This window comes from Acanthisitta chloris, unplaced genomic scaffold, assembly GCF_000695815.1.
Source record: "Acanthisitta chloris isolate BGI_N310 unplaced genomic scaffold, ASM69581v1 scaffold8685, whole genome shotgun sequence".
Taxonomy (NCBI): Eukaryota; Metazoa; Chordata; class Aves; order Passeriformes; family Acanthisittidae; genus Acanthisitta; species Acanthisitta chloris.
The window spans coordinates 65271-90655 of NW_008674288.1; the positions used below are offsets into that span (position 1 = coordinate 65271).

General features: G+C 43.3%; 1 protein-coding gene across 1 annotated transcript in view; it reads left to right on the forward strand.

The window, feature by feature from the left end:
• ATRN (attractin) overlaps window positions 1-25004 on the forward strand; it is a gene marked incomplete at its 3' end in the record, with an annotated part of 54426 nt that extends 29422 nt beyond the window's left edge. Inside the window, exons 11-25 of the mRNA XM_009075280.1 lie at window positions 1860-1944; window positions 3405-3625; window positions 5214-5335; window positions 5846-5984; window positions 8005-8186; window positions 10390-10606; window positions 11777-11962; window positions 13318-13551; window positions 14708-14845; window positions 19756-19849; window positions 21178-21230; window positions 22815-22909; window positions 23822-23900; window positions 24296-24453; window positions 24829-25004. Of these exons, the coding sequence (XP_009073528.1) occupies window positions 1860-1944; window positions 3405-3625; window positions 5214-5335; window positions 5846-5984; window positions 8005-8186; window positions 10390-10606; window positions 11777-11962; window positions 13318-13551; window positions 14708-14845; window positions 19756-19849; window positions 21178-21230; window positions 22815-22909; window positions 23822-23900; window positions 24296-24453; window positions 24829-25004 (2179 nt within the window). The remainder of the gene's footprint in view (window positions 1-1859; window positions 1945-3404; window positions 3626-5213; window positions 5336-5845; window positions 5985-8004; window positions 8187-10389; window positions 10607-11776; window positions 11963-13317; window positions 13552-14707; window positions 14846-19755; window positions 19850-21177; window positions 21231-22814; window positions 22910-23821; window positions 23901-24295; window positions 24454-24828) is intronic.
• Between the last annotated feature and the right edge of the window lie 381 nt (window positions 25005-25385).

Below are 25385 nucleotides of genomic sequence, written 5' to 3' on the forward strand. Positions count from 1 at the left end.
GATAACTATCTAGCTGATATATCTATACAACCAGTGCAGGTGTATTTCTCCTTCTCAAGACAAGCCTTTGCAGCGTGTTGATGTTCAGGTTGAGTGAGCTCTTGGGTAGAGCAGTCTCAGTGTTTTTCCTACTTTCTGCACACTGCAGTGACAACTTAGCAGTTCATATCCCCAAAATTGAGGTCTCAGGCCTCTGTAGAAGAGTTTTCTCCTCTGCATCAGCTTTGAGTGGACAGATGCTTCAATCCAATACTCACTTAACCCTCTACCTCCTAAAGACTCTACTTGTATAATGATCTTTTCTCTTCACAGAAGAGTAGTTAAAACTCCTCTATTTACCATATCAGAAATTCAGTTCTGCTGACAAACATAGGCAGAGGCTGGATGTTTTCATAGCAATGTGTTCTATTTGAATAGTACATTGAATAAATCCTGGGCATTGTAAGTTTTAGGCTTGGCTTAACTCCTAAGTCAGGAGGGAGAAGATTCTTTGTAGTTGCAGAATTACTCATTTTTTCCAATACTTGATCTTCAGTTAAAGATGGGAAAGAAGCTTAGAAAGCAAAACATTCCAGGCCTTCTGTTAATCTAGCAAAATATGTTTCTTGGCCTCACATAACTCAACAACTTGATGGCTAAAAAATTGCAAATTGCTGTTTAATTCTGCTGAAGTCTCCTGTTAAAAACTGGAGCCATGCATGCTTGGCTAGGGAGGGATGCTGGGCTAGGTGAAATGCTTTGAAAATCAAGCAAATGACATTTAAAAATAAACTTCCAAGTCACAATTTATCAAAGTATGAAATCCAACCAACTGAATTGCTGTGCTTTTTATTTATCAGCACTCTAGAATGAAAGTTTCTGCTCAGAATCGGTTGGTTTACCCAACAATTCTCCAATTAGATTTAGTAAAAATGATAAATTTGTGTCTCTTTGCCCTGTCAGTTTTTCCATGGACTAGTTTGGTTTGTGGGGTTTTTTTTCCCCAGAGGTTCTATCCATGGCAGAACAGTTTTGTCTTGTATTAAAGGATCTTGGAGTATTTGAGGGCTCTGTAGATCTTTACAGCAGATTGACTTTTCTGTCTTAATTGCATAAATTGCATCCAAGTGCCTCTGGGACTTTGGTCCCCAAGGTGATCCCATTCACTTTATGAAGTTTAAGTGATATGAATTGGACTGACTTTTCCTGCTTTTGTTCCTTTGCTCAGTGGGTTAGATGTTTCTTAGCTTGATTTTTTCTTTCCATGCTGCCTAAAGGGAAAAATTACCTGAGAAACCAAGGGAAAAATGAAGCAGAATTTACAGAGGTTATGCTAATAGAAAAAGATGGAATAATCTCACATTGTATTAAAAGAGAAAAACAGCCACAAATCCTTAAGCTATGATGAGTGAAAAATATTTTTAAAAACATGGATATCAGCCCTCTAGGAACATAATTGCAATGGGAGAAAAAAAAGATAAGCCTCTGTTCTCGGTGATATTGGTTTGGGGCTAAACTGCAAATAATTCACATGTAAACAGATAAAACCTGACCTTGTTGCACCATGAAAAATTCCACTAGTAAAGGAGAAAAAGCAACTTCCTCTTGTCCTGCTCCGTGGCAGCACAGCTCAACTCCCACCTGGCTCCAACCTCCTGTCAGCCTTCTTTTCTCCAGGCTGAGCCCCTACAGCTCCCTCAGCTGCTCCTTGTGCTCCAGCCCCTTCCCCACCTCTGTTCCCATCTCTTGATGCACTCCAGCCCCTCAGTGTCTTTATTGAAAGTTCCCACATACTTTGGGACCTTTCAGGATGATATGTACTAAATTGCCTTGTTAATTACCTTGAGAAACCTTTCTGAACTGTGTGCTTTCAATCCCAGCTTGTGACCGATGGTCTGTGCTGCCTCGCCCTGGGCTCCACCACGATGTGAACAGGTTTGGACACTCTGCTGTGCTGTACAACAGGTAAGGTCAGAAACATTTCAGACCTCACTAAACACACACGTGCAGATCAGTAGTGCTGAGATCAGAGTGGTGAGGATCTGTTACAAACCTTGTGGTCCAATGTGGTTGTGGACTCCCATCCCTGGGAGTGTTCCAGGCCAGGTTGGATGGGGCTTGGAGCAACCTGGTCTAGTGGAAGGTGTCCTTGTCAATGGACAGGGACGTGGAATGAGATGGTGTTTATGTTCTCTTCAGCAGTTTTATGATTCTATGAATCTCTGAAAGTTCTCAGATCTTCACTCTTGTAGTCTCTTAAGTATCCACCTGTTCCCATCAGCCCTTCTTCACTGGACTAAACTGTCTTAGCTCACTTAGTTATTTCAATAATTTGATTTTTTTTCATATTTCTGTTCTTTTTTCCTACATTTGTGTATGTGTCTATTTCTTTCTTTTTTTTTGTGATTGTGCATTTTAACTTCTGTTTCTTACTTAGCTCCACTGGCAACTTTTTATCTCCAAATCCTCAGTTCCCTCATGGTTTCTAGATTTGTCCATGTTTCAGTATACATACCTTATCCGTTCAGTTTACATTTCTTATCCTTTGGGGCTAAACTGCCTGGGGCTGCTCTTTCCCAGCCATAGGATGTCCAGTGTTTGGGTGAAATCCTAGGTGAGATTTCAGCTGTTAAGCTTTACACACTGTAGTGTGTTTACTTTCAGGTGAACAGCTGTAACTGCTTTTGAGTCTGTGGAACGAAGTTTGAGAAATGATATTTCTGAGGAGTCCTAAGACCCTTTTTCACTGTCTTTTTAAAGGAGCATTGACAAACATGGATGCACAGGGAATTTTTGGGTGACGTTTTTATGTAACTATAAAATTTGATATTTTGCCTGAAGCAGTTGAGGTACTAAAAGAAGTGGTACTAAAGAAGGTTTAAAACCCCCCACACTTTCCCCTACAAAATGTTGGTTTGTTTTGGGGTTCTCTTGGGGTTTTTTAGATGATGCAATGACTCTGCTCAGCCGGGACCAGCCATGAAAGCTGTGGGTTTGTGACAGTGGTGTAGTGAGAGTGACAGCACCAAATTGTTTTGTCACAGTTCCCGGGCACTGGTTTGATGGTGTGATAACATCTCCCCAGTTTTCAGCCTTCTTCCCTCTCTTAACACTGCAGATGACAGGAGGATCCCACACTTCTGCAACATTTGCATGTAGTCACGTTGACCAGGTGTTTTGGTTGAGGGGAAGGTTGGTCCATGACCTTGGATAGATTTGACTCTGTGTTAAGCCTCTCTGAAATAGTGAAATTTCACTGACCTTTTCTTTAGTGCCTCCCTTAACCAAGAGCTATTTATTTGGATTTATACATGCTGGAATGTAGTAAAACACTTCCCTCAGACCTTATATCCCATTTACCCAGAGCAGTGTGCAGCCTATAAACACAGCTCAAGTGTTTCTCTCTTTACTTCCCTGTTGTCTAGCACCATGTATGTATTTGGAGGCTTCAACAGCCTCCTCCTGAGTGACATCCTGAAGTTCACACCTGAGAGATGTGAGGCCTTTGACAATGAGACATCCTGCTGGCGAGCAAGCCCCGGCGTCAGGTGTGTGTGGGATCCCAACTCTCCCCGCTGCCTCCCCTGGGAAAATGCGACCTTGGAGCAGCAGCAAAAGGTCTTTGAGGACTGTCCTCCCAAGCCAGGTATGTGTACCAGGCTTTCCATTCCCCTTTCCTAAAGGTGTGAAGGGTATTTCCCCGTTTGCAAATTCTGTCTTGCATTAGTTGTGTGCCGTTATGAGGTCAAGTTGTAGATGGGACTCGAGTTGTGCTTACATACATGTCCTTAGAGCCCTTCCTCTCACCAGGTGATGTGGAGATGTTTCCGTCTCTCACCCCCCTGAAGCTCTTTGCTCATTATATCTTTTTCCAACAATGCTGCTTGAACTTCCCTCCCTATCCCGACCAACCGTCATCAGTCAGGAATCAGGCCTGGACAATCACTCTGTAGATGTTTGCTCCAAGAATTGACCTTGTGAAACAAGCGATTTGTTGATGAGCACCATGGAGCGAGGAAGGAGATCTGGATCTGGTGGTGTTGCCCTGTGCTCTTCAAGAGAGACAGCAGACTTCAGGAGAAGTTATTTTATTTTTTGGCATGGGAATTGGAAGCAGATGATCTTTAAGGTCCCTTCAAACCCAAACCATTCTGGGATTCTGTGTATAGAGGCAGACAAAATGAATAAATGTTCTGAGATCTTATTCCTGTAACTTCCATTAGGGTAATTTTGAAACAACTTTATCATGGTGGATTCATTGCTCTGGATTGAATTATTTACGCCTTGATTCTGTAAGAGATGGCAGCCTTTAATTGTTCAATAGAAACTGATGTGAGAGGACATTGGTGGGCTCTGAATCACAGTATCATTTAGGCTGAAAAAGACTTTTTGAGATTATTGAGTCCGACCTGTGACTGATCATCACCTTGTCAACTAGATCAGAGCACTGAGTGCCATGTCTAGTTGTTTCCTGAACACCTCATGGGATGGTGACTCCACCACTGCCTTGGGTAGCCCCTTCTAACACCTGGCAACCCTTTTCATGGAGAAAATTCCTCCTGATGTCCAACCTGAACCTCCTCTGGTGCAGCCTGAGGCAGTTTCTCTTGTCCAGTCACTTGTTCCTTGGGAGCAAAGCCAACCCCCACCCGGCTCCAACCTCCTGTCAGGGAGTTGGAAGGAGTGAGAAGGTTCCCCCTGAGCCTCCTGTTCTCCAGGCTGAGCCCCCACAGCTTCCTCAGTCACTCCACGTGCTCCAGCTCCTTCCATAGAGCTATTCCCTCCTCTAGACTCTCTACAATAAATTTTCATGCATTAACAGACAAGAAATAATTGGAAAGATGAATGAAAAGTTCAAGCTTTGCATGAAAACACTCCTCTTGAAGGCCAGGCTTGCAGCAGGATGGGGCTGTGGTGGGAGATGGTCACTGTCCTTGCGGAATATCCTCTGGGATCATTTCCCTGGGCATTGACTGAACATCCGTGTCTTAGTTATGTGCTTGCACGTGTCAGTGCATTTTCTGGTGGTGTGTTTTAGGGCTCCTTGGGCACTAAATGCTGTAAATAAAGGCAATTTTCTATCAATTCCATTACATGAAAGTACCCGATTACTCTGCTAACAGAAACCTACAGGCACTGCTGTTTGGTTGTATCTTGTGCTGTATATAATCAAGTTCTTAGAGCTCTGTCAGGAAATGCCTCTTTTTGGTCATGCAGGTTTTTTTCTTTAATAGTTGTAGACAATGAAAAATGTGATCAGATTACAGACTGCTACAGCTGCACAGCAAACACCAACAGCTGCCAGTGGTGCACTGACCAGTGTGTCTCAGTACAGAACAACTGCACAGAGGAACAGGTAACATCTAATACTTCTGTACCTTAAATTTAGCCTTTGACATACCAAATGTCCAGATGTTTTCATCTGCCAGTAACATGGTCCCTGTTTGGTTATTTGCAGGGCATGTCTAGCTCTAAAATGCAACACGTTTGGATTATTTTGAGTTGATCCAAAGGTTTTTCATGGGTTTTTCCAATGAATTTAGGACGGTGGCTGTAGGCAGGGGAAGAGGTGCAGGTTTTACCATGGTGTGATTATTCATTAAGGCACATTTTGATTTGATATCAATAGAGCTTGCCCTACAAAAAACAAATTAACCCTCTTGTAACAGCTCTACCAAGGAAGATGTGTCAGGTGGTGGCTTGGGGGAACATCTTGGATCCCAGTCCAGGTTGTGCCCTGTTCCACAGCATTGGGATATATAAATTGCTTTGTGGGGCTGAGCTGTGATGTTTAGTGTTGTAGTCGTTGCTGTTACAAGCCCATGTTGGCTGGATACTGGATACTCACCTGTGCTATTTCTTTTAGGTTCCTATTACTGTCTATGAGAACTGTCCTAAGGATAATCCTGCCTATTACTGCAACAAAAAGACAAGTTGTAAAAGCTGTGCTATGGATCAAAACTGTCAGTGGGAACCCAGGAATCAGGAGTGCATTGCTTTGCCAGGTAGGGGCTAGTGGTATTCATGTAAGAAAACAACTACAAAGTCACCCACTCCAAAAACTGTTGAGGTTTTTTTGGTTCATTTTTGTCCTTTTAACCCCCAAATTGCTCTTGTTACTGCTAAACTGTTCTAAATAATGTTGTTTAATCATATCAGCTTTGGGATAAAACTTTATTTCTAGTAAATCCAGCACGTCTTCTCTAATATTTTTCAGTCCCAATTGCCTGAAGAGGCCTGTGATCATTTGTATAATTATTTGGCTGTATTTCATCTCTCCCTTTTCATTTGATAAAAGCAGTGCTGTTGATAATAGGCTGCTGCAAGATATTAGATTTAATAATGCATGCTGTTTAATTTTAGCAGCTAGAATTGTGCAAAAGCATAGTGGCACATACTGGACAAATTAGGCAAGTAACACCTAAAGTGTTTAAGGAAAAACCTCTTTTTAAGAGTGTTTCCAGTGGAACTCAGGATTTGATTATTAGTCCCCTTGGAATACGTTTTTTAAATCCCAGTAACTGGGAGAGCAATACAGAATCTTCAGCGATTAACATTTGCAGCTAATAAAACATAGAGAAAGAGGGAAAAACCAGCTGACAGAGCATGGGCATGGAAAGCCTTCCCCTAGGAGCTCTGGTAAGTCTGGACGTGTCCGAGTCTGGTGTTTACTAGTATGGAAGAGTTAAAAATTGAGGAGACTTTGGAGAAGAGCCATGAGAGTGAGAAAAGCATCTTTTAATGAGTAGATAAAGAGCTTGGTGTATTTAATTTGATGTAGAAAAGAGGGTGACTCGATCATATATGTAAAAAGCTCATCTGAAAAACTGGCACTTAAGAGTTTTTCCATCTGTTAAATCTAAGTCAAGGGGTTGGCGCTGGACATCAGCTCTGCAGAAATTCACACTGGCAATGCCCATCAGGGTTTTTTGTAAGGGAAGTAATTAATCACAAAGTGTAAGGAGTTCTGTAGTGGATTGTGCTCAAGATCCACCAGGGATTAATCCTGGAAGTTCACGATGTGAACAGGATTAGCACAACAGCTTCTCCTGCCAAAAGGCCCCTTAGCAACTGTGGGTGAATAAGTTGCTTTAAGCCATTAACAAAATATTAATTTCCGTTGTTTTTCCTCTTCCTCCTACAATAATTTTACTATTCAACATTGTAATAAGTGCTTGATTCCATACTGGAGACAACTAAATGCTTATGTCCATTTAAAGCTCCCTTAAACAGATCTTCTCCTCCAGTCTCATTATGTATCAATACTTCTGAGCACACCAGGAAGTTACACTGGTTTGGGATGGGGCTGTAGGTTTTAATTTAGTGGAAGGGTTCAGAGAATCATTGAGATTGACAAAGACTTCCAAGATCATTGAGTCCAACCTTTAGATACCCCCATGCCCACTAAACCATAGCACAAAGTGCCACTTGTTTTGTTTAACGCTTTCAGGGATGGTGACTCCGACACTGCCCTGGGCAGCCTGTGCCAGGGCTGGACAGTCCTTTCCATGAAGAAATTGTCCCTAATATTCAACCTCAACCTCAACCTGCCCTGGCACAACTTGAAGCTGTTTCCTCTTATCCTGTCATGTTTTACTGGGGAGAAGAGCCTGACACATACCTGGCTCCAACCTCCTGTCAGGGAGTTGTAGAGAGTGAGAGGGTCCCCTTGAGCCTCCTTTTTCTCCAGGCTGAGCCCCCACAACTCCCTCAGCCTCTCCTTGTGCTTCAGCCATTGCCCCAGCTCCATTCCCTTCCCTGGACCTGCTCCAGCCCCTCAGTGTCTTTCTTGTCATGAGGTCCCAAAGCTGCGCCCAGGGCTGGAGGTGCCTCAGCAGTGCCAGCACAGGGACAAGCACTGCCCTGGTCCTGCTGCCACACTATGGCTGGTACAAGCCAAGATGCTGTTGGCCTGCTTGCTCACATGGGCACACTCTGCCTCATGTTCTTCCATGGTTCTTTGCCTACTTTGAACGTTGTGAAGCTCACCTGCATCTCTGGGTTTACTTTCTTTTCCCCTCCCAGAAAACATCTGTGGAACGAACTGGCATTTGGTTGGCAACTCCTGCCTGAAGATTACCAATGCAAAGGAGACCTATGATCATGCCAAACTATCCTGCAGGTCCAGTGGTGCTTCACTGGCTTCTCTCACCTCCCAGAAGAAGGTGGAGTTTGTTCTGAAGGAGCTGCAGAAGATGCAGTCTTCGGTGAGTGCTTCTCTTTCATGTCCCCTGAGTAACTAAGCTCTGACTGTAAGTCCTTGCTGGGGTGTTGTATGCTCTGCACACAATAGAGCTGCCTCTTAACCCAAAAGGACTGATTTTCTTCTGAAATTCAGCATCCCCTCTGGGTGCTTCTGAACTGAAATTGTACAGAGCGTAAATGGGAAAGATAAATACAAACTTACCCAGAGCCTCGGAAGTATCACTGTCTGTAATGGCTTCACACCCGTGTGTCTCTGGTGGGACACAGCACTGCAGCAGGAGCCTCTCGTGACTTGGACACAATGTTTTATAAATAAAGGTCCCGTTGGGGCACCAGAGATGTTTCATGTAAAGCATTTCAAGTTATTTATTCCCCTCAGAAAAGCAGCTGCTTAAAATGTTGCCTTGTTATTCCACAGAGCTGCTTGGCTTCTCTGGAGTTATTTAGGTGTGATTCAGTGGCAGGTGCTTTTCTGTGGGAGCCAGGGAGAAGTGAACTGGAATCTGTCCCTCTTCATGCATCAGTAAAATAAATGCATATTTTTTCCAGTCCCTAGGAGAAGCAGGGAGGTGTTCGGGGCAGGTTGTGTAGGTGGTGCTACAACCCTGACAATGATGCTGTGCAGCTTTCCCAAAATCCTGGGTCAGGCCGGCGAATAACAACTCCTCCTGGGGCCCAGAGGCCACTGCAGAAAGAGTTTTATATAGGAGGCTGGAAGCAATAGGATTGCTACATTTCAGAGTAGAATGTACTTCAGTACTTAACAGAAAAATTCCCCTGTTGAAACAAGAACCTTCCCTGCTTTGATTCTCTTTGTAATTTTGAAGTGGAATTTCAGCAATTACAGTGTTTGAGAGGGGAGTCAATTTAGCCAACAAAAGGTAAGGTACAATTTAAGCAAGATTGTTTGTTAAATCTTTTGTAAAGAGAGGAAGCTAAGCCTTGGATATTGTAAAAGTATGTGCTTCTGACAGCTCCAGGTGTTTCTGTATATCCCAGTAGTTAAGTGTGGAGTAAATTCCTAAAGACACATGGCAGCCCTTCTCTAATAGTGCTTAGATCCTTACACAGGGAAGAAAAAATTGTTAATTTACAGGGGTTTTTTTCCAGCTACAGAGTCCTTTGAAAAGTGATCCTAAAGAGACTATGAGCCTGTTTTAATGGATATTAATATGGAATGCTTGTAATGTGGGAAACTGTATCCTGGGCTGATCCCAGCTGCATGGGCAGCAGGTGAGGGGGGATTCTGCCCCTCTGCCCTGCTCAGGTGAGACCTCACCTGCAGTGCTGCCTCCAGCTCTGGGGCACCAACAGCAGAAGGATGTGGAGCTACTGGAGAGAGTCCAAACACCTCCCTCCAGTGGAGGGAAGCCATGGAGATGCTCTGCGGGCTGGAGCACCTCTGCTGTGGAGCCAGGCAAAGAGAGCTGAGGGTGTTCAGCCTGGAGAAGAGAAGGTTCCGTGGAAATCTCTGAAGCTCCTTCCAGTGCCTTAAGAGGCTCCAAGAGAGCTGCAGAGGGACTTTGGACAGGTGCCTGGAATGACAGGACAAGGGGGAATGGCTTCCCACTGTCAGAGGGCAAGGATTGATGGGATTTTGAGCAGGAATTCTTGGCTGTGAGGGTGGCACAGGTTGTCCAGAGAAGCTGTGGCTGCCCCATCCCTGGAAGTGTTCCAGGCCAGGTGTGATGAAGCTTGGCACAACCTAGTCTGGTGGAAGGAGTCCCTGCCCATGACAGGAGGCTGGAACTAGATGACCTTTAAGGTCCTATCCAGCCCAAACCATTCTGTGATTCCAGGATTCTCTGAAAACCCCTTTCCTAAAACCCAGCCTGGCTGTGGTACTTGAGCTTCTTTGGCTCAGTGTGACACAGTGGCAGTGCTGGAGGAGGTTCTGCTTTGCAGTTACTCCTTTTTTAAGTAAACTGTGTGTTGATGCTTGGTAGTAACAAGAAAACACGCTGGTGTTGGCACCATGTGATGTGTAACCCTGATGCTGTTAGAACATGCTTAAAACCAGTTTGAAGTAGATAATGGTTATATATAATAACAACAGTAAAATAGCATATTATCCCAATAAGCTAAAATGCTTCTCTCCAAAATAAGTGTGCCAAAAATAGTAATAGTTGTATTGTTAGATCTTCATGTTAAGAATCTTCTGGCCAGAAACAATATTTTAGATTCGATCTTCTCCTTTATTTCTAGCCCAAAACTTTGACTCCATGGGTTGGACTGAGGAAAATCAACGTGTCCTATTGGTGCTGGGAAGATATGTCTCCCTTCACCAACACCTCCCTCCAGTGGCTTCCTGGTGAACCAAGTGATGCTGGATTTTGTGGGTATTTAGCTGAGCCTTCCCAACAGGGACTGAAGGCAGCAACATGCATCAATGAGGTCAACGGCAGCGTCTGCGAAAGGCCAGGTAACACCTCCTGCCTCGGGGGGAGGAGGTGCATTTAGACCTCCTACAGAGGAAGGAGAGCCCATTTTTTCCATTGAAAACCATCTGTATCATGACTTTGCTGATGAAAAGTATTTCTTAATAATTGTCTTGTGGAGGTATTTCATGCAGGAACTGAAGATTTTCAAACCAGCTCAACATTTACGCTGTTAACAGTAAAATACTTGAAGTGCATTAATTATTTGTCTGGAAATTGCATACCTGGATGTGACATTTAGGTTAATTATGGTATGGAGCAATTGCCTGTTTAAAGAAATAAAATAAAAAAAAGAAGAGCTACTTTCCAATTGAACTCCCTTTCTCCCTTCCCCTGCTCTGTAGCCAGAGGAGGATTTTATCAAAGTTTGAAATTAATTGCCCAAGACACTTAGGAGATATGAGAAGCTTAAAAAAAAAAAAAAGAAGCTATTTGCTTTTGGGAAAAGTCTTCCAGCTTTGTTGGAACTGCATATCTTTTCAGCTGGCTTGGTCTGTTAATTCTCCATTATAGCTGATTATTTCTGAATACCAATTAGTGCCTCTTTAGGTATTGAGAAAGTTGGTTGATTGCATATATTTTCTAAGCTACACCACTTGAAATGATTCTTTGTGGAAGTAGAGGATGCAGGTCCTGAATGTGGCACCTGAACTCAGAATTCTGTGTGTTTTCACTTGCAGCACTTTGAGTGGGTTTAAGCTTTAACTTGTTTTTTATGGTCTGAGAGCAGTCACTTGAAACAGATCATAAAGCATTGGCTTACATTGAAAACTCCTAAGTTAGTTCTGCTTTCAGGGCTCATTTTATGTGTGGAACTGATCAAATAACTTAGAACACATCCCAGTGTGCCCATATAAAACATGGGAGTTCTTCCCAGTGCTTTGCTGGGGAGGATAAGTAAGGAACATGTCAGCAGACCTGCAGAGAGATAAAGACCATACTCATAACACCATTTCCCAGGGCAGCTGTTGGCTGCTCCATCCCTGGAAGTGCTCAAGGCCAGGTTGGATGGGGGGGTGGAGCAACCTGGTCTAGTGGAAGGTGTCCCTGCCCATGGCAGGAGGTTGGAATGGGATGACTTTTAAGGTCCTTCCAGCCCAAACCATTCCATTATTCTTTCTGGAAGAGAACTAACTGTTGTCCTCCTTCCACAGCCAACCACAGCGCCAAGCAGTGCCGCACGCCCTGCGCCCTGCGCACCATGTGTGGGGAGTGCACCAGTGGCAGCTCTGAGTGCATGTGGTGCAGCAACATGAAGCAGTGTGTTGACTCCAATGCCTACGTGGCCTCGTTCCCCTATGGACAGTGCATGGAGTGGTACACCATGAGCAGCTGTCCACGTGAGTAATTGCTTGGGTGTCTCCATGGGTGGGCTAGAGACTTGTGTGTTGGTAGTAGAAGTCATCCAAGTGCACATGGGTTACACTGAAAATCCTCTGAATGAAAGGAGCAAGGCCAGGTTGGATGGTGCTTTGAGCAACCTGGTCTAGTGGAAGGTGTCCCTGCCTATGGCAGGGGGGTGGAATTGGATAATTTCTAAGGTCTCTTCTAACCCAAACCGTTCCATGGTTCTGTTATTAGCTTTATCAGTTCCAAATTAGGGTTTACACTGCTGTTTTACCCTGAAGTATTCTCTACTTACAGCCCACAGTAGACATTTCTGATTTATTTTAAATCAATGATTTATTTTTTACCCCTTTTAGGTAGATGTGAGCAAACTGCAATAGATTTATGGTGCTTTGGAATATTGCTTTTTATTTTCAGACTGGGGTGAAAGAGCCTAAAGATTTAAATGAAGATTTAGGCATTATTTTATTCATGTTGAATTCTTTAGTAGCTGAGTGTGAGCAGACAAGTTAGTAGTAGCTCAGTGTTGCAAAATAGGAGATGAAGAAAATTACTTTCAGGAACAGTCAAACATGAGAGTGTGAACTTCCCGTATTGCCAGGGGTCAAAAGTTGGAGGAAGCATCAGGCAGGAGATGAGTAAGCTGAAATAATGGGGAAAAAAGTTTTTACTACTTTTTTTCCTTTTTAAAGGCAAATATTGTCAATTTAAACATAGAGGTGGAAAGCCTGCTCATCTTGCAACATCAAAAATCTAGAAAATCAAGTTTAAGATGGTCTAGGGAAAGGAATAGAAAAAGTTTTGTGTATGTAGAGTTTGTCACCCCTGAAATCTGATCCCATTAGAGAAATGAAGGGTTAATAGGTGGAGGTTATTTCTGTATTTGTATTCTGTGCTTTTTGACTCAGATAAATGCTTGAAATAATAGCATGTGATACTAAAACATGTGGTAAAAAGAGACTCAAAGCAAGTCAACAAGCTGTTTTTTAGCCTGTGCTTCCAGATGGCTCATTCTGTCATCAGATCCGTTGTAAATCAGTGGGAGATGTTTTGGAGTGGGAACATTAACCTCTGCTTTTTGTGTAATGGGTCGAAAAACCTTCCGTGTGTCGTGTTGTTTCATAACTCACTGATTAATGGAACCGTTGTTAATAGTTCTCTTCCATTCTGGAATAAATATGCTGATAGGAATAAACATATATTACTGTGACTATCAGATTAAATACAGATTTGGCGAGATAAATACTTGAGGTCACAAAAGACACGGAAGGGCTTCTGTGTTTGTTGTCACCTGTGCTGTGAAACAGATTTATTCTACAATTTCATGTTTTTGGGATGTTTTTTATAGCTGAGAACTGCTCAGGCTACTGCACATGTGCTCACTGCCTGGAGCAGCCTGGCTGTGGGTGGTGCACGGATCCAAGCAACACTGGGAAGGGGAAGTGCATTGAAGGCTCCTACCGAGGTCCCATCAAGATGCCAACCCCATCCACGACAGGGAAACACAGCTTGGAGCCAGTCCTGAATGTCAGCATGTGTCCTGTGGAGAACAGCTATAACTGGTCCTTCATTCAGTGTCCAGGTAAAGGAGCAGTGTTTAGTTGTTTCATTTCCATTCAGGGCAAGGGGAGAGAGTTTTTAAGGCTATGATGGTGTCTGTGTTGCCTCCTGTTAATGGAGAGAGGAATCAGGAAATACACACTTGGAGATGGAAGGAGTTGTGCAGGTATCTGCTCCATGAAAACTTAATTATGCATTACTCTAGCAAAAGTTTTCCTTTCCCCATAAACCCTTACTGAGACTTCAACTTTCGTTTATTTATTCTTTTTAGGGTTGTTTGAAAGCAAGGCAGTTCTTCCTTTGAAGGTTGATTTAACTGTTAGTAATGCTCAGAGTGATTTTTAACTAATGTTTTTGACACAAAACCTATAGAATGAAATGACTTGAAATGTTGGTAAAGCCTTTCCTCCCCATTCCTCTTTGTAAATCCATCCCCCCAGCAGCTTCCAGTCCTGTCTGTCCAAAACATAATGGTTTTCTGTGTGTTGCCTTAAATTTGAGGGTTTCAATATCCACCTCTCTTTGAGTTCATTTATTACTAGTCAGACTACAAGAACCTCTCTGGGGATGGATTTAAAAAGAAGAATAGAACATGGTGGCAAGGACGGTGCAAAGACCTCAAAGGCCTTGGAACTCTTTAGCCTAAAAGCCAGGTGTCTTCTGGAATATCACAAGCTTTAAAACTGACATCAAATATGTGAAGGGGGAACAATTTTTCACATGTTTTTAATGTAAGAAGAGAGCACTGAGCAAAGCCATTAGATGGCAGGTTCAAAATGAAGCAATGTGTGGATAAGCTTTCGAACTTGTCACCACAGGACGTTGTGTGAATGGTTTTCAAGTGTTATTACGCATGTTCAGGACCTCTCCCAAAGGCCTTAAGTAGCAGTGTCCCAAGTTTTTCTCAGGTGGGCCACACAAACTATACAAGTAGTCCTATATACATGTTTTGTGTGTGTGTATATATATATATATGTATATATATATATGCACACTGCATAACTGTGTACTTGTCTTGTTGCTGTGCGGTTTATGAAGGCCCCCACAATTATCCCTCACTGGACTGAGGATATTTGACACAGACATGAGACTTGGATGTCTGCACCACAAAGACTCCTGAGGGTCTCTGCGAGCTAAATTTGAGCAGCGATACTGATCATTTCTCCTGTTTCCTTCAGCCTGCCAGTGCAATGGGCACAGCAAGTGTGTAAATGAGAGCATCTGTGAGAAGTGTGAGAACCTGACAACTGGCAAACACTGTGAAACCTGTATCTCAGGCTACTATGGGGATCCTACCAACGGGGGAACATGTCAGCGTAAGTGCTGCCTTGCATCATCCTGTCCTCAGCCCTTTGATGTTTTTCACTCTTATTCCTCTGCTATCTCAAATTATATCCTGATAACACTTGTTTTCTTTCCTGCAAGCGAGGCTCAATCTTTGTTTCTTCAAATGAAAGACACTGAAACTACTTTCCTTGCACATAAAGATGATTTTTCACCCTCCTTTGTAAACTTAAAATGACCGCACTGAAAAATGTCTGTGTTTTAGTGTTTGATGATGCTGTTTTGGAAAGCAACAGTGTTAATCCCAATGTATTGAACAAATTCCTGCTTATCTGGGTTCCACCTTCTGTTCCATTTGTGTGGTGTGTGTATTGTTATAATTGTCTGCTTCATAAGGGTTGCCATGTTTCACTGAGGATTTGGCTGGAGTTCAGTTGAGGATTAGGAGAACCCTGTTAAAATTGCATTGTAAGTTTGTAAAGTGTTTTTGGGACTCTTTGACACAAAGAACGGCTTCCAGTTGTGCAAGATCCAGTTAACAAACTGGTGAAAAAGTCTTCCTTAAAAGACCATCACAGTTAATATTGAGAAGTGAACATGAAAGACCTGGAGCTTTGCCCTGCAGCCCCGTGGCATCGTTCTGAACTGCTGTGAAATGTGTAGTGTTATAGCATGGGGAAACCAATTGTACCAGAATCCAGCTGAGAGATGATGTGCAGATGTAAGGTAATGTGTTTGGTGCTCTCAAGTGCTTTAATCACAGAATCAGAGGATGGTTTGAGTTGGAAAGATCCTTAAAGACCATATAGTTTCAACATGGTGTTGAATATTTCCAGGGATGGGGCAGCCACAGTAGCAAAGTTGCAGTATCTGGGATATGGAATTCCAACAGACAGCAGAGCATCACAGGTTACAAAGGAGAAGGTGCATCTCTGACACTTCATTTCCCAACATTATCTGCCAGATTAAATACTGCTGATACTCATAAACTCATTTCAAGTGAAGATAATTTGAAGTGCAGGAGCGAATAAATTGAGGCAGAGTTGCCTGAGAAAATAGAGAATCCTACTGAGCACTCAGGTGTAATCAGTGGATCACAACGTGCCTGTTGGTAGCTGTTGCTTTGCCGTGCATGTGGAAATGGAGAGTAAGTTCCTTTGGAGTCTTCCACATGAGGATTGTCCCAAAATAGTTTGTTGTTGAGATAATGAATGACAGACTGAAATCATCCAAATGCCTGAAAAAGAAATGAGAAAATGTGTTGAGAGACTGTGGAGCAGCATTCGGTCGTTATCTGATGGAACCAGTAGCTCATGTCAGAAGTGCTTTGCTCTCCAGTGCTTTGGGCCCAGGGTTTTCATTTGCTGGGGTTTAACGCTGTTTACTGGGAAGAGGGAAGAATGAGAGAAGCAGGAGGCTGGGCAGAAAGGCTGAGGTGGAGCAGGAGAGGGAAAGCAAGAACACATCATCCTATCTGCTGTAGCCAGGGTGATTGCTGCCCATTAGTCATCATTTGTTCAGTGAAAAACTTTGCAGAGGGGAATTCTTCAGATAAGCATTGGTTGATGGGCAGTAGAGCCAGCTCCTGCCTTCTCCCTCTGAGCCATGGTCCCTTCTTCCTTCCCTATTAATAATGTGCCGATTCCACTCTTTTTGTGCATTTGTGAGCAATGGTGTATGCTGCTCTGGTTTTAGAACCCATGGTCACATCCATGCTAGATATGGTTGCTGTACACTCCAGCCTGATGCTCAAACATCCCTGTGTTTCCATACTGTCTAGTGTGAGTCATAGGATCAGAGAATCATGGAATGGTTTGGGTTGAAAGGGACCCTAAAGACCACTCAGTTGCACACCCCTGCTATGGGCAGGGACACCTTCCACTAGACCAGGTTGCTCCAAGTTCCATCCAACCTGGCCTGGAACACTTCCAGGGTTGGGGCAGCCACAGCTTCTCTGGTCAACCTGTGCCAGTGCCTCACCACCCTCACAGTAAAGAATTCCTTCCTAATATGTCATTTACCCCTGCCTTGGTTTAGTTTAAGGCCATGGCTCCTGGTTCTATTGCTACAGACCCCTGTAAGAAGTCCCAGCACAAGGTTACATCACTTGTGCTGAAAACATTTTAACAAACTGCATTTATTTCCCTGAAAGAGCTGTTTGGACCTTTCCATAGATGCTGGTGTGGGCACAGCTGGGTAGATAATAACTAAATAGCAGGTAAATCCTCCTCAGAGGTTGCTGTTAGGAAGTGTCCAAGTAGAGAAGTGTTAATCAGGAAGGGCAGGAAATGCAGCACATCAAATGTAAAAATAGCTGCAAGGTGCTTTCTCTGCATTCAGGAGTTTTTTAAATTTTCTGATTAAAGTTTCCCATGAAAATATGCTGGTGGGAGATAAGGGAGTTATTTGCAAGCCGGGGGATGGTGCTATTATGCCTGAAATCAGATTGTGACTGCGGCAGAGCTTCCAAATGCATCCAAGGAGCCTTTGCTGGTGGCCCATGAGCTGCTTGCACTGTGTGCCTGCTTGTTCCCCCCTCTCATGGCTCATGGGTGCCTTGGAGGGCAGCTAAAGCATGTGGCATAGAGAAATGGTGTTGGGCAGCTGGATGATGGTGTTGCTGTTGGGATGCTGGACCACCACAAGTGCAGGAAGAGGAGTAATGATCCTCATGACCATCTCTGACTGAGTCTGTGACCTGTGGATTGTGGAGCAGGTGAAAGAAGACTCACTGTAAGGTGGTTCATCATCAGGCTGTTACCACTCTTCACAGTCAAAAGCCATTTCCAGGAATTTTGGGGTTTCTGCTCTAGCATCTGACTCCAGAGGGAAATGGTTGTTTGTAGACTCCAGTGAGGGTGTCTGGTATGTTTAGTCAGTAGTTTGTTTCCAGACTTCTTTGAAAAGCTGTGAGAAAATGTCTCTTTGTGTATATTCCAGTCCTTTAGTGATTATTCTCTCATAGGAAAATGGATAAATAAATAGATTCTGTTGTTTTAAATAGAGATTTTTGGGTACTCAGCCTTCTCAATTCACATGTGGCTGAAGAGCAGGGGAAGAAACATGAGTGTTAGTGCTCAAGATGCTGCAATCTGCCATTAAACAACATGAAATTGAAAAATGAGGAGAAATTTCATATATGTTCATTTTGAATATTGATCCAACTTGCCTTTGCTTTCCTTGTGCAAAGCATAAGGAAGGAAATACAAGACATTCTCAATAGTATTAAGAGTTATTTTTTTTTCAAAGCCACTAATGAAAAGTGTGTTTGCTTCACAGAACACAATTATTTTGTCGAATTTTCATTCAGTCTCCTCTTTCCCACAATGGGCCTTTATGCCTCTTCCTATTTTGCTCCGTGTTGCTGCTAGGAAACCACTCACCCGCATCTGAGAAGCACAATTAAGTGTCCCTGATGCATTGTAGTTTCCATTATATGCCAACAGAAAGGAGACATCAGAAGGATTCCTAATTTAAGGTCCAAGGCTGGCAGGAATATTCAGGATGGGACTCCATGTCCAAGAATCTACTGGTACATGGAGTGGCTCGTGTCTGCTGCTCTGGCCTTGAAAGCATCCTGTTTCCAACAGACTGAGGGCTCACAAACGAGGGATCTTCTCGTGGTGTACTCTTTTCCTTCTTACACTGTAGACTCTTCCATGCACAACTCCAGCTGTTTGCACCTTCACTGGTAGACCATCTCCTGCAAGTCACCTACACACCAGGAAAATGTGTTCTAGGTATTGAGTGTTCTAGTACTGGGGGTGGTCTAGGTGCTTGAGGGTTCTAGGTACTTAGGGATGTTCTAGATGTTCGAGGGTTCTTGGTGCTGAGCATTCTGGGTACTGGGAGTTCTAGGTATTGGAGTGGTCTAGGTCCTGAGAGGTGTTCTAAGTGCTCGAGGGTTCTAGATACTGGATGTTCTAGGTGCTGGGGTGTTCTAGGTGCCTGAGGGATCTAGGTACTGTAGGGTGTTCTAGGTACTGAGTGTTCTATGTGTTCTAGATACTGAGGGTGTTTGGGGGTTCTAGGCACTCCGTTTCTAGGTACTGGGATGTTCTAGGTGCTAGTGAACATGGTATCAAAGACAGCTGGTTGTGTTTGGTTTGTTCTTATTGGTTTGGGGTTTTTTTGCATGTTCCTTCTCTACATCTTTATGAATAAAGGCCTCAAAGTGTATTAATATTAGCATTTAGCTTGAATCAGGAGCATTTTTGTGAAGCAAATCTCCCTTATGTCTTCACCATGGTACCTTGGGTTGGATCTCGAGCAGGCTCAGGTGTGTGATCTGCTCTATTTTGGGCATACGCCAAACCTGAGGTATTCTAGGGCTGTGCTGATTTACTTCAGCCACCACATTTAGCTCATCAGACCAGCCTGAAGCTATCCTAAAATCTCCCCCAAACCACTTTCAACATGGCCATCATCTTCTTAGCACCAGATGTTTTATATTGATGTTGTAGATAATGACATGATTTTCTCCAAGTCCTATTTATTTCTTTCTAGAAGAAGCCCTAAAAGCACCACGAGCTTTGTTTAATTTTCCAAATTCTTCTCTCCAGAGTTTTGAGTTTGGCTGCAATGTTTTAGCAAGCCCTAAATTATTCCAGATACTGCTTTTTCCTTCCCAGTTGTGCTATCCCCACTGCTATCTCACAATGAGAGAGGAAGTTAAATAAATTTTTGAGGCAAAAAATCTCAGTCTGATGATGATTTCCTCCCAAACATCAGTCCTGGAGCCTGCACTCACTCTGTTTTGATGCAGGCTTCTATTTTTGGCTGCCTTCTGTAGCACAAAGCAAGCAAAGAGCACCAAATGGGTTTTCATGTGCACGTTAATTGTTGTTGTATCTCGGTTTGGCAACTAAAGGACTTAATTGCTATGAAATCTGTTTCTCTTGCTTCATTCAGTGTTGCATCTTTTCCCTCCTCTGCTCTACAGCTTGCAAGTGCAATGGCCACGCATCCGTCTGCAACACTAACACCGGGAAATGCTTCTGCACAACCAAGGGAATCAAAGGAGATGAGTGTCAACTGTGAGTTCCTTTCTCTTTGGTATTGTAAATCAAACATCTGTGCTCATAACACTATGGAACTTCCCCCGATTTTTAATGGTTGTGTTTATGATGTCTCTGTTCTTCTCTTCCTGCTGTCACTTGACTGAGTGCATTGGGGGTGCAGCCAGCTGTGCTGCCCCTGGGGGATATCACAAACACAATGGTTTCCTGAACAGTTCCATCTTTAAGAGCATTTCAACTGCGAATGTCATGGAGTTGAAAAAATAATGCCCCCACACCCCAAAATACATGTAGAATCCTAGCATTATTTGAGTTGGAAGGGACCTTAAAGATGAGCTAGTTTTGTAATTGTGGAATGGTTTGGGTTGGATGGGACCTCAGAGATAATCTATTTCCACAAGCCCCATCCCACTTGGCCTGAAACATTTCCAGGGACGGGGCAGCCACAGCTGCACTGGGCAACCTGTGCCAGTGCCTCTCCACCCTCACAGGGGACAGTTTCTTCCCAATATCCCATCTATCCCTGCCCTCTGGCAGTGGGAAGCCATTCCCCCTTGTCCTGTCTCTCCAGGCCTTTGTTCTAAGTCACTCTCCAGCTCTCTTGGATCCCCTTTAGGCACTGGAAGGGGCTGGAAGGCTTCCCCAAAGCCTTGTCTTCTCCAGGCCGAAGACCCCCAGTTCTCCCAGCCTGGCTCCACAGCAGAGGTGCTCCAGCCCTTGGAGCATCTCCATGGCCTCCTCTGGACTTGCTCCACTTTTCTTTATCCCTCAGTAGTTCCTTTTTAATTGGTTGATTTTACTGCCTGTGCTCTCTGATGCTTTTCTGGGGGAGTGTAAATATATCTGAAATGAGCCTTTGACATTCAAGCAGTTTAATGGAGCAGTTTTAGAGCAACAAATTTGCTGAAGGTTTCTCTGTAACATAACAGAAATGCTTTTAGTGGAATGTTAGTGGAAATAATTTAATTCCAAATAATTTCATTGCCAGGTTTATTTTTAAAGCATTGCTCACATGAGTAAACATTTATAGGATAGATCTTGGAATAGCCATAAATGTAAATGGAAACTAATTCTTGACTGAGCTAATCCAGTTCCATTGTGAAGAGCTAATAAATACCTTCCAAGTGGATGCAAAGGTTAATATCCAGAATTTTATGTTTCATTTTTGCTGCATATAGTTTGGCTTGCAAGGAATATGGAATTTCTTCAGTAGCATAGCTCAGACATTCATCTTTAATCCTGTGTTGTTATCAGCACAGGTTGTGTTTTCTGATATTTAGTGGCTGGGAATAAATAGACCTGCAAAAAAAAGAAGCCATTTATTGAAAAATCTGTATTCTTTTTAGGTGTGAAGTCGAAAATAGATATCAGGGAAATCCACTTAAAGGAACATGTTACTGTGAGTACCCTTGGGATTTTGTTTGGAGATAAAAAGTGTGCTTGAAGTCGAAAATATCTTATTTAAAGCTTGTTTTAGTTGCCTCAGCGTGTGTTTCAAATGTGGAGGATTAAGGGAAGGGCTAAAAAAATAGTTCTAAACAACTTCAGTGTTCTTGAAGGTATTGTTTAAAGAGAACAAAAGTACTTCTCTTGATAAGGTCTGTGTGATGATGGGATCTTGTGAACCAGCTCTGGAATGTTTTTCATGTGACTGGGATGAAATCTGGTTTTCTGGAGAATATTTATACTAAATAAGCCAAAGCCAAGTGATGCCTTTAGGATTTTTAGTGCAAAATGCTATTTATTTTAAATTCTGGCCCCTCTTAGCATAGGCTTCAAAATTGCCTCATTTGCTCTGAAGTGAACAGCTGGATTCCCATGCAGTTCCAGAAGGTCTTTTGCCAAGATTCAGATTGCTTTGTAGGAATTCTCCAGCCTCTATTTGCAAATATTAGCAATCAGCAGCCTGAGAGGCATGGAGAGATGGATCTTAAATGACATCAAGTCCCAGATAGTGATTTTGTGCCACACAGAAATGGTCAATGTGCTGGTTTTGGCTGGCTTGAGTTCTGCTTCTGTGGCCACACGAGGCCACTGGTGGCTTCTCATGACAATCATTGTGCAAGGCTGACCAGATTCCTTGCTGAAATGGCAAGGGTGGTGAAGTGGGCAAAAAGTGGGGAAAATCAGAGCCTTCCAACTCTTGCAGGAAGAACTTTGTGCTGTACAGATCCAGACTCACTCCTTGAAGATTTCTTGGTTCTTCTGAGGAGTTCTGTATAGACAGCAGCAGCTTGTCTGGCTTGAGTCTGCCCAACAAGGGGTCTCCAGGTGGCAATAAGGGAAAAATAGCACCTGGTGTATAACTTCATATTTAGGACTGTCAGGAATATCTCAGCGTGGCTTCAGGAAGTCATAATCCTGTGTTTCAATAAAAGAATGCTGAGACCGGTAGGTGCATCCCAGAAGTGTCTGTGCACTGGTGATTATCTCCCAGCCTAGGCACACAGGAGATAGGAAGGCACACAGGTAGACCAAAAACTGATCCTGGCATACCTAGGTGGGAAGTATCTGGGAGTAGGATGGCAGCTGAGTCCATCAGCAGCCAACTGCTCTGTAGAAATCCTCCCAGTAAAGTCCACTGACATACAGAGACTTTTCATGGGGGGAGCTTTGTCCCCAGCCAAGTGGGAATTACATATCTAATTAATTTTCCTACTATCCCTTAGATGGTAGCAGTATTGCAGACTGAAAAAAGTAAATGTCTTGGCATGTTTTATACAGTGTTTAGGTATGAAGTTTGATTTAGGTCAAGGCTGGAGGCTGTTGCCTGGGAAATATAAGCTGCCTCTTTCCCCCCTCTCTAGGCTCAACTTCAAGAGCTTTTTGTCACTTATGTGGGATCATATGTAGGTTGGGATCATTTGTAGCAGTGGGGTGACTCCTAGTTGTCCAAGAAACCCTTCAGTGGCATCATGCCTTCCTTTGCAGAAGTTGTTTTATTCCAGGAGATGGGATAACTGTTTCCCTGCCTTCCTTACAGATACTCTTCTCATTGACTATCAGTTCACCTTCAGCCTGTCCCAGGAGGATGATCGCTATTACACAGCAATCAACTTTGTAGCAACACCTGAGGAGGTAAACTTGCTACTTTCCCTTTCAACTTCATCATTTGGGTATTTGTTTGTCTCCTGTTGGCTGTGGAAGTTACGAGTTGTTACAGTTCTCATGATGTGGCAGATGTGTCCAGTTCCACAAAACAACCAGAGGTTTCTGACCTTGGCTTGGCTGTGCAGACCCAAATCCTCACAGTAAAGTATCATAAGGAAGCACAGTTCATTCTTTTCAGTTGTTTGAACAACCTCTGAGTCACTCCAGTTTTATATAATCATAGAATCACAGAATGGTTTGGAAGGGATCTTAAAGAACATCTAGTTCCAGCCCCTGCCCTGGGCAGGGACACCACCTGCTAGCCCAGGTTGCTCCAAGCCAAGTCTAACCTGGTCTGGAGCACTTCTAGGGATGGGGCAGTCACAGCTTCTCTGGGCAACCTGTGCCAGTGCCTCACCACTCTCACAGGGAAGAATTTCTTCCCAATATCCCATCTCAGCCTGCCCTCTGGCACTGGGAAGCCATTCCCCCTTGTCCTGGCACCCCAGGCCCTAGTCCAAAGTCTCTCTGCAGCTCTCTTGGAGCACTGGAAGATGCTGGATGGTCTCCCAGAGCCTTCTCTTCTCCAGGCTGAACACCCCCAGCTCTCCCAGCCTGGCTACAGGGCAGAGATGTTTTACTGGTTTTCACCCCAAATCTTGTGTCTCAATTCTTCTTGTGATATTCTATGCACTTGGCTTGTTTTATTCCTTATGATGTTTTCCTTGAGCAAGAGAATACTGCTTTCAGAAAATATAGCATATATGTTTTCTTGATGTATTTTCTTCCCATAAAAAACAAATTCCAAGATACTTTTTTGTAGCAAAGATTTCCTAGGAAACAGCACAGTGAAATTGCTTCTCCTAAAAATGAGGTTTCTTTTTTGCTTCCTTCCCTTAGCAAAACAGAGACCTGGACATGTTCATCAATGCATCGAAAAACTTCAACCTCAACATTACTTGGTCCACAAGTTTTGCAGGTAAATTGAGGATGATCTAAGTTGCTTGTTAGCTTGTTTCAATTATGAATTTCTGACATATGCCAATTCAGTTGTGAAAATAGATTTATTTTTTTTAACCTGTGTACTTGTTCTGTAATGTTCTTTAACTCTGGGCCTGGGGGAGGAGGCAAAATGTTAAAAAGAACTGTGTTTTCTCTCTTAATAGTGTATTTTTGAAGCATCAAAGGTGCAAATTTGGTTTTTAATGATGCAGTATTTTGGCACACTGTGATTTTGATAATAGAATGCAGCTTCAAATAGGAGTTTTTGAGGGAATAGTTAATTCTCTAGCATTAGAATTCAGGATGATTTTCCCTTTTGTTTGTTATTTTAAATACACATTGAATATCTTCTTTTGCTGCATTTGCAACCAGCTGGCACGCAGGCTGGGGAGGAAATTCCAGTTGTTTCCAAAACCAATATAAAGGAATACAAGGACAGTTTCTCCAATGAGAAATTTGACTTCCGCAACAATCCGAACATCACATTCTTCGTCTATGTCAGCAATTTCACTTGGCCCATAAAGATACAGGTAAGAGCTCTTAATAGATCTATAGTTTTTTAAAAGTGCTTTTTTTGTCTCTTTCAAGCCCTGTCACAGTTTGCTGTGCTTGGAGTTGTCCAAGCTGATCCAGCCTTGGTGTAATCCTTCAGCAGAGTTTGATGTCTCTGGATAAGAGGGAGAAGGTGTGAGGCATCTTGTGATGTTGCCTTGGCCCAGTGTGGATGTAAAACTGTTCTGTGAAATGAAGTGAGATGCTCAGTTATTAACAGAGCTGTGTTTAACAGTGTGTCTGGCTTTAAATGTGGAGGTATTGAGGCTGTAGAAAAAGACTGATAAAGCTAAAAATCAATGAGAAGACAGAGGAGATGCTTTAGTGTCTCTTTAATGTCTTGTTCTCAAAAGGCACAGCTCGAGGGCCACCCTCCTTTTCCTTCTGCTGCCCAAAACGGGAGGTACCTGCAGGATAAGAAGCTCATTCTTTCCTGTAATTCAGTGCAGGCAGTTGTCACACTCTGCCTCAGGTGCCAGACTGACTGTGGTGATAAGTCTGGTGCTGAAGAAGCAGTGGATGAAGCTTGGTGGGTCATAAAAGCACTCATAGATCACAGATTGCAATCAGAAAGACTCTGCAGCTGCTGTGGCAGCTCATCATTCATAGGAGCCTTGGCCACCTTCTTGCTCAGGGCTGAGTCAAGTATCAACTCACTCTGTGCTCAGAGTGATATGGAGGTTCTTTGAAGGACAAAAGTACTTCTAGGTCTGGAACAGAGATCACAGAACCACAGAATGGTTTGGGCTGGAAACGATATGTAAGATGATCTTGTTCCACCTCCTGCCATGGGCAGGGAGAATTTCCACTAGACCAGGTTGCTCCAAGCCCCATCCAGCCTGGCCTGGAACACTGCCAGGGGTGGAGAATCCACAGATCTCAAGTAAGGTTTGGTATATTTGAATTCTGC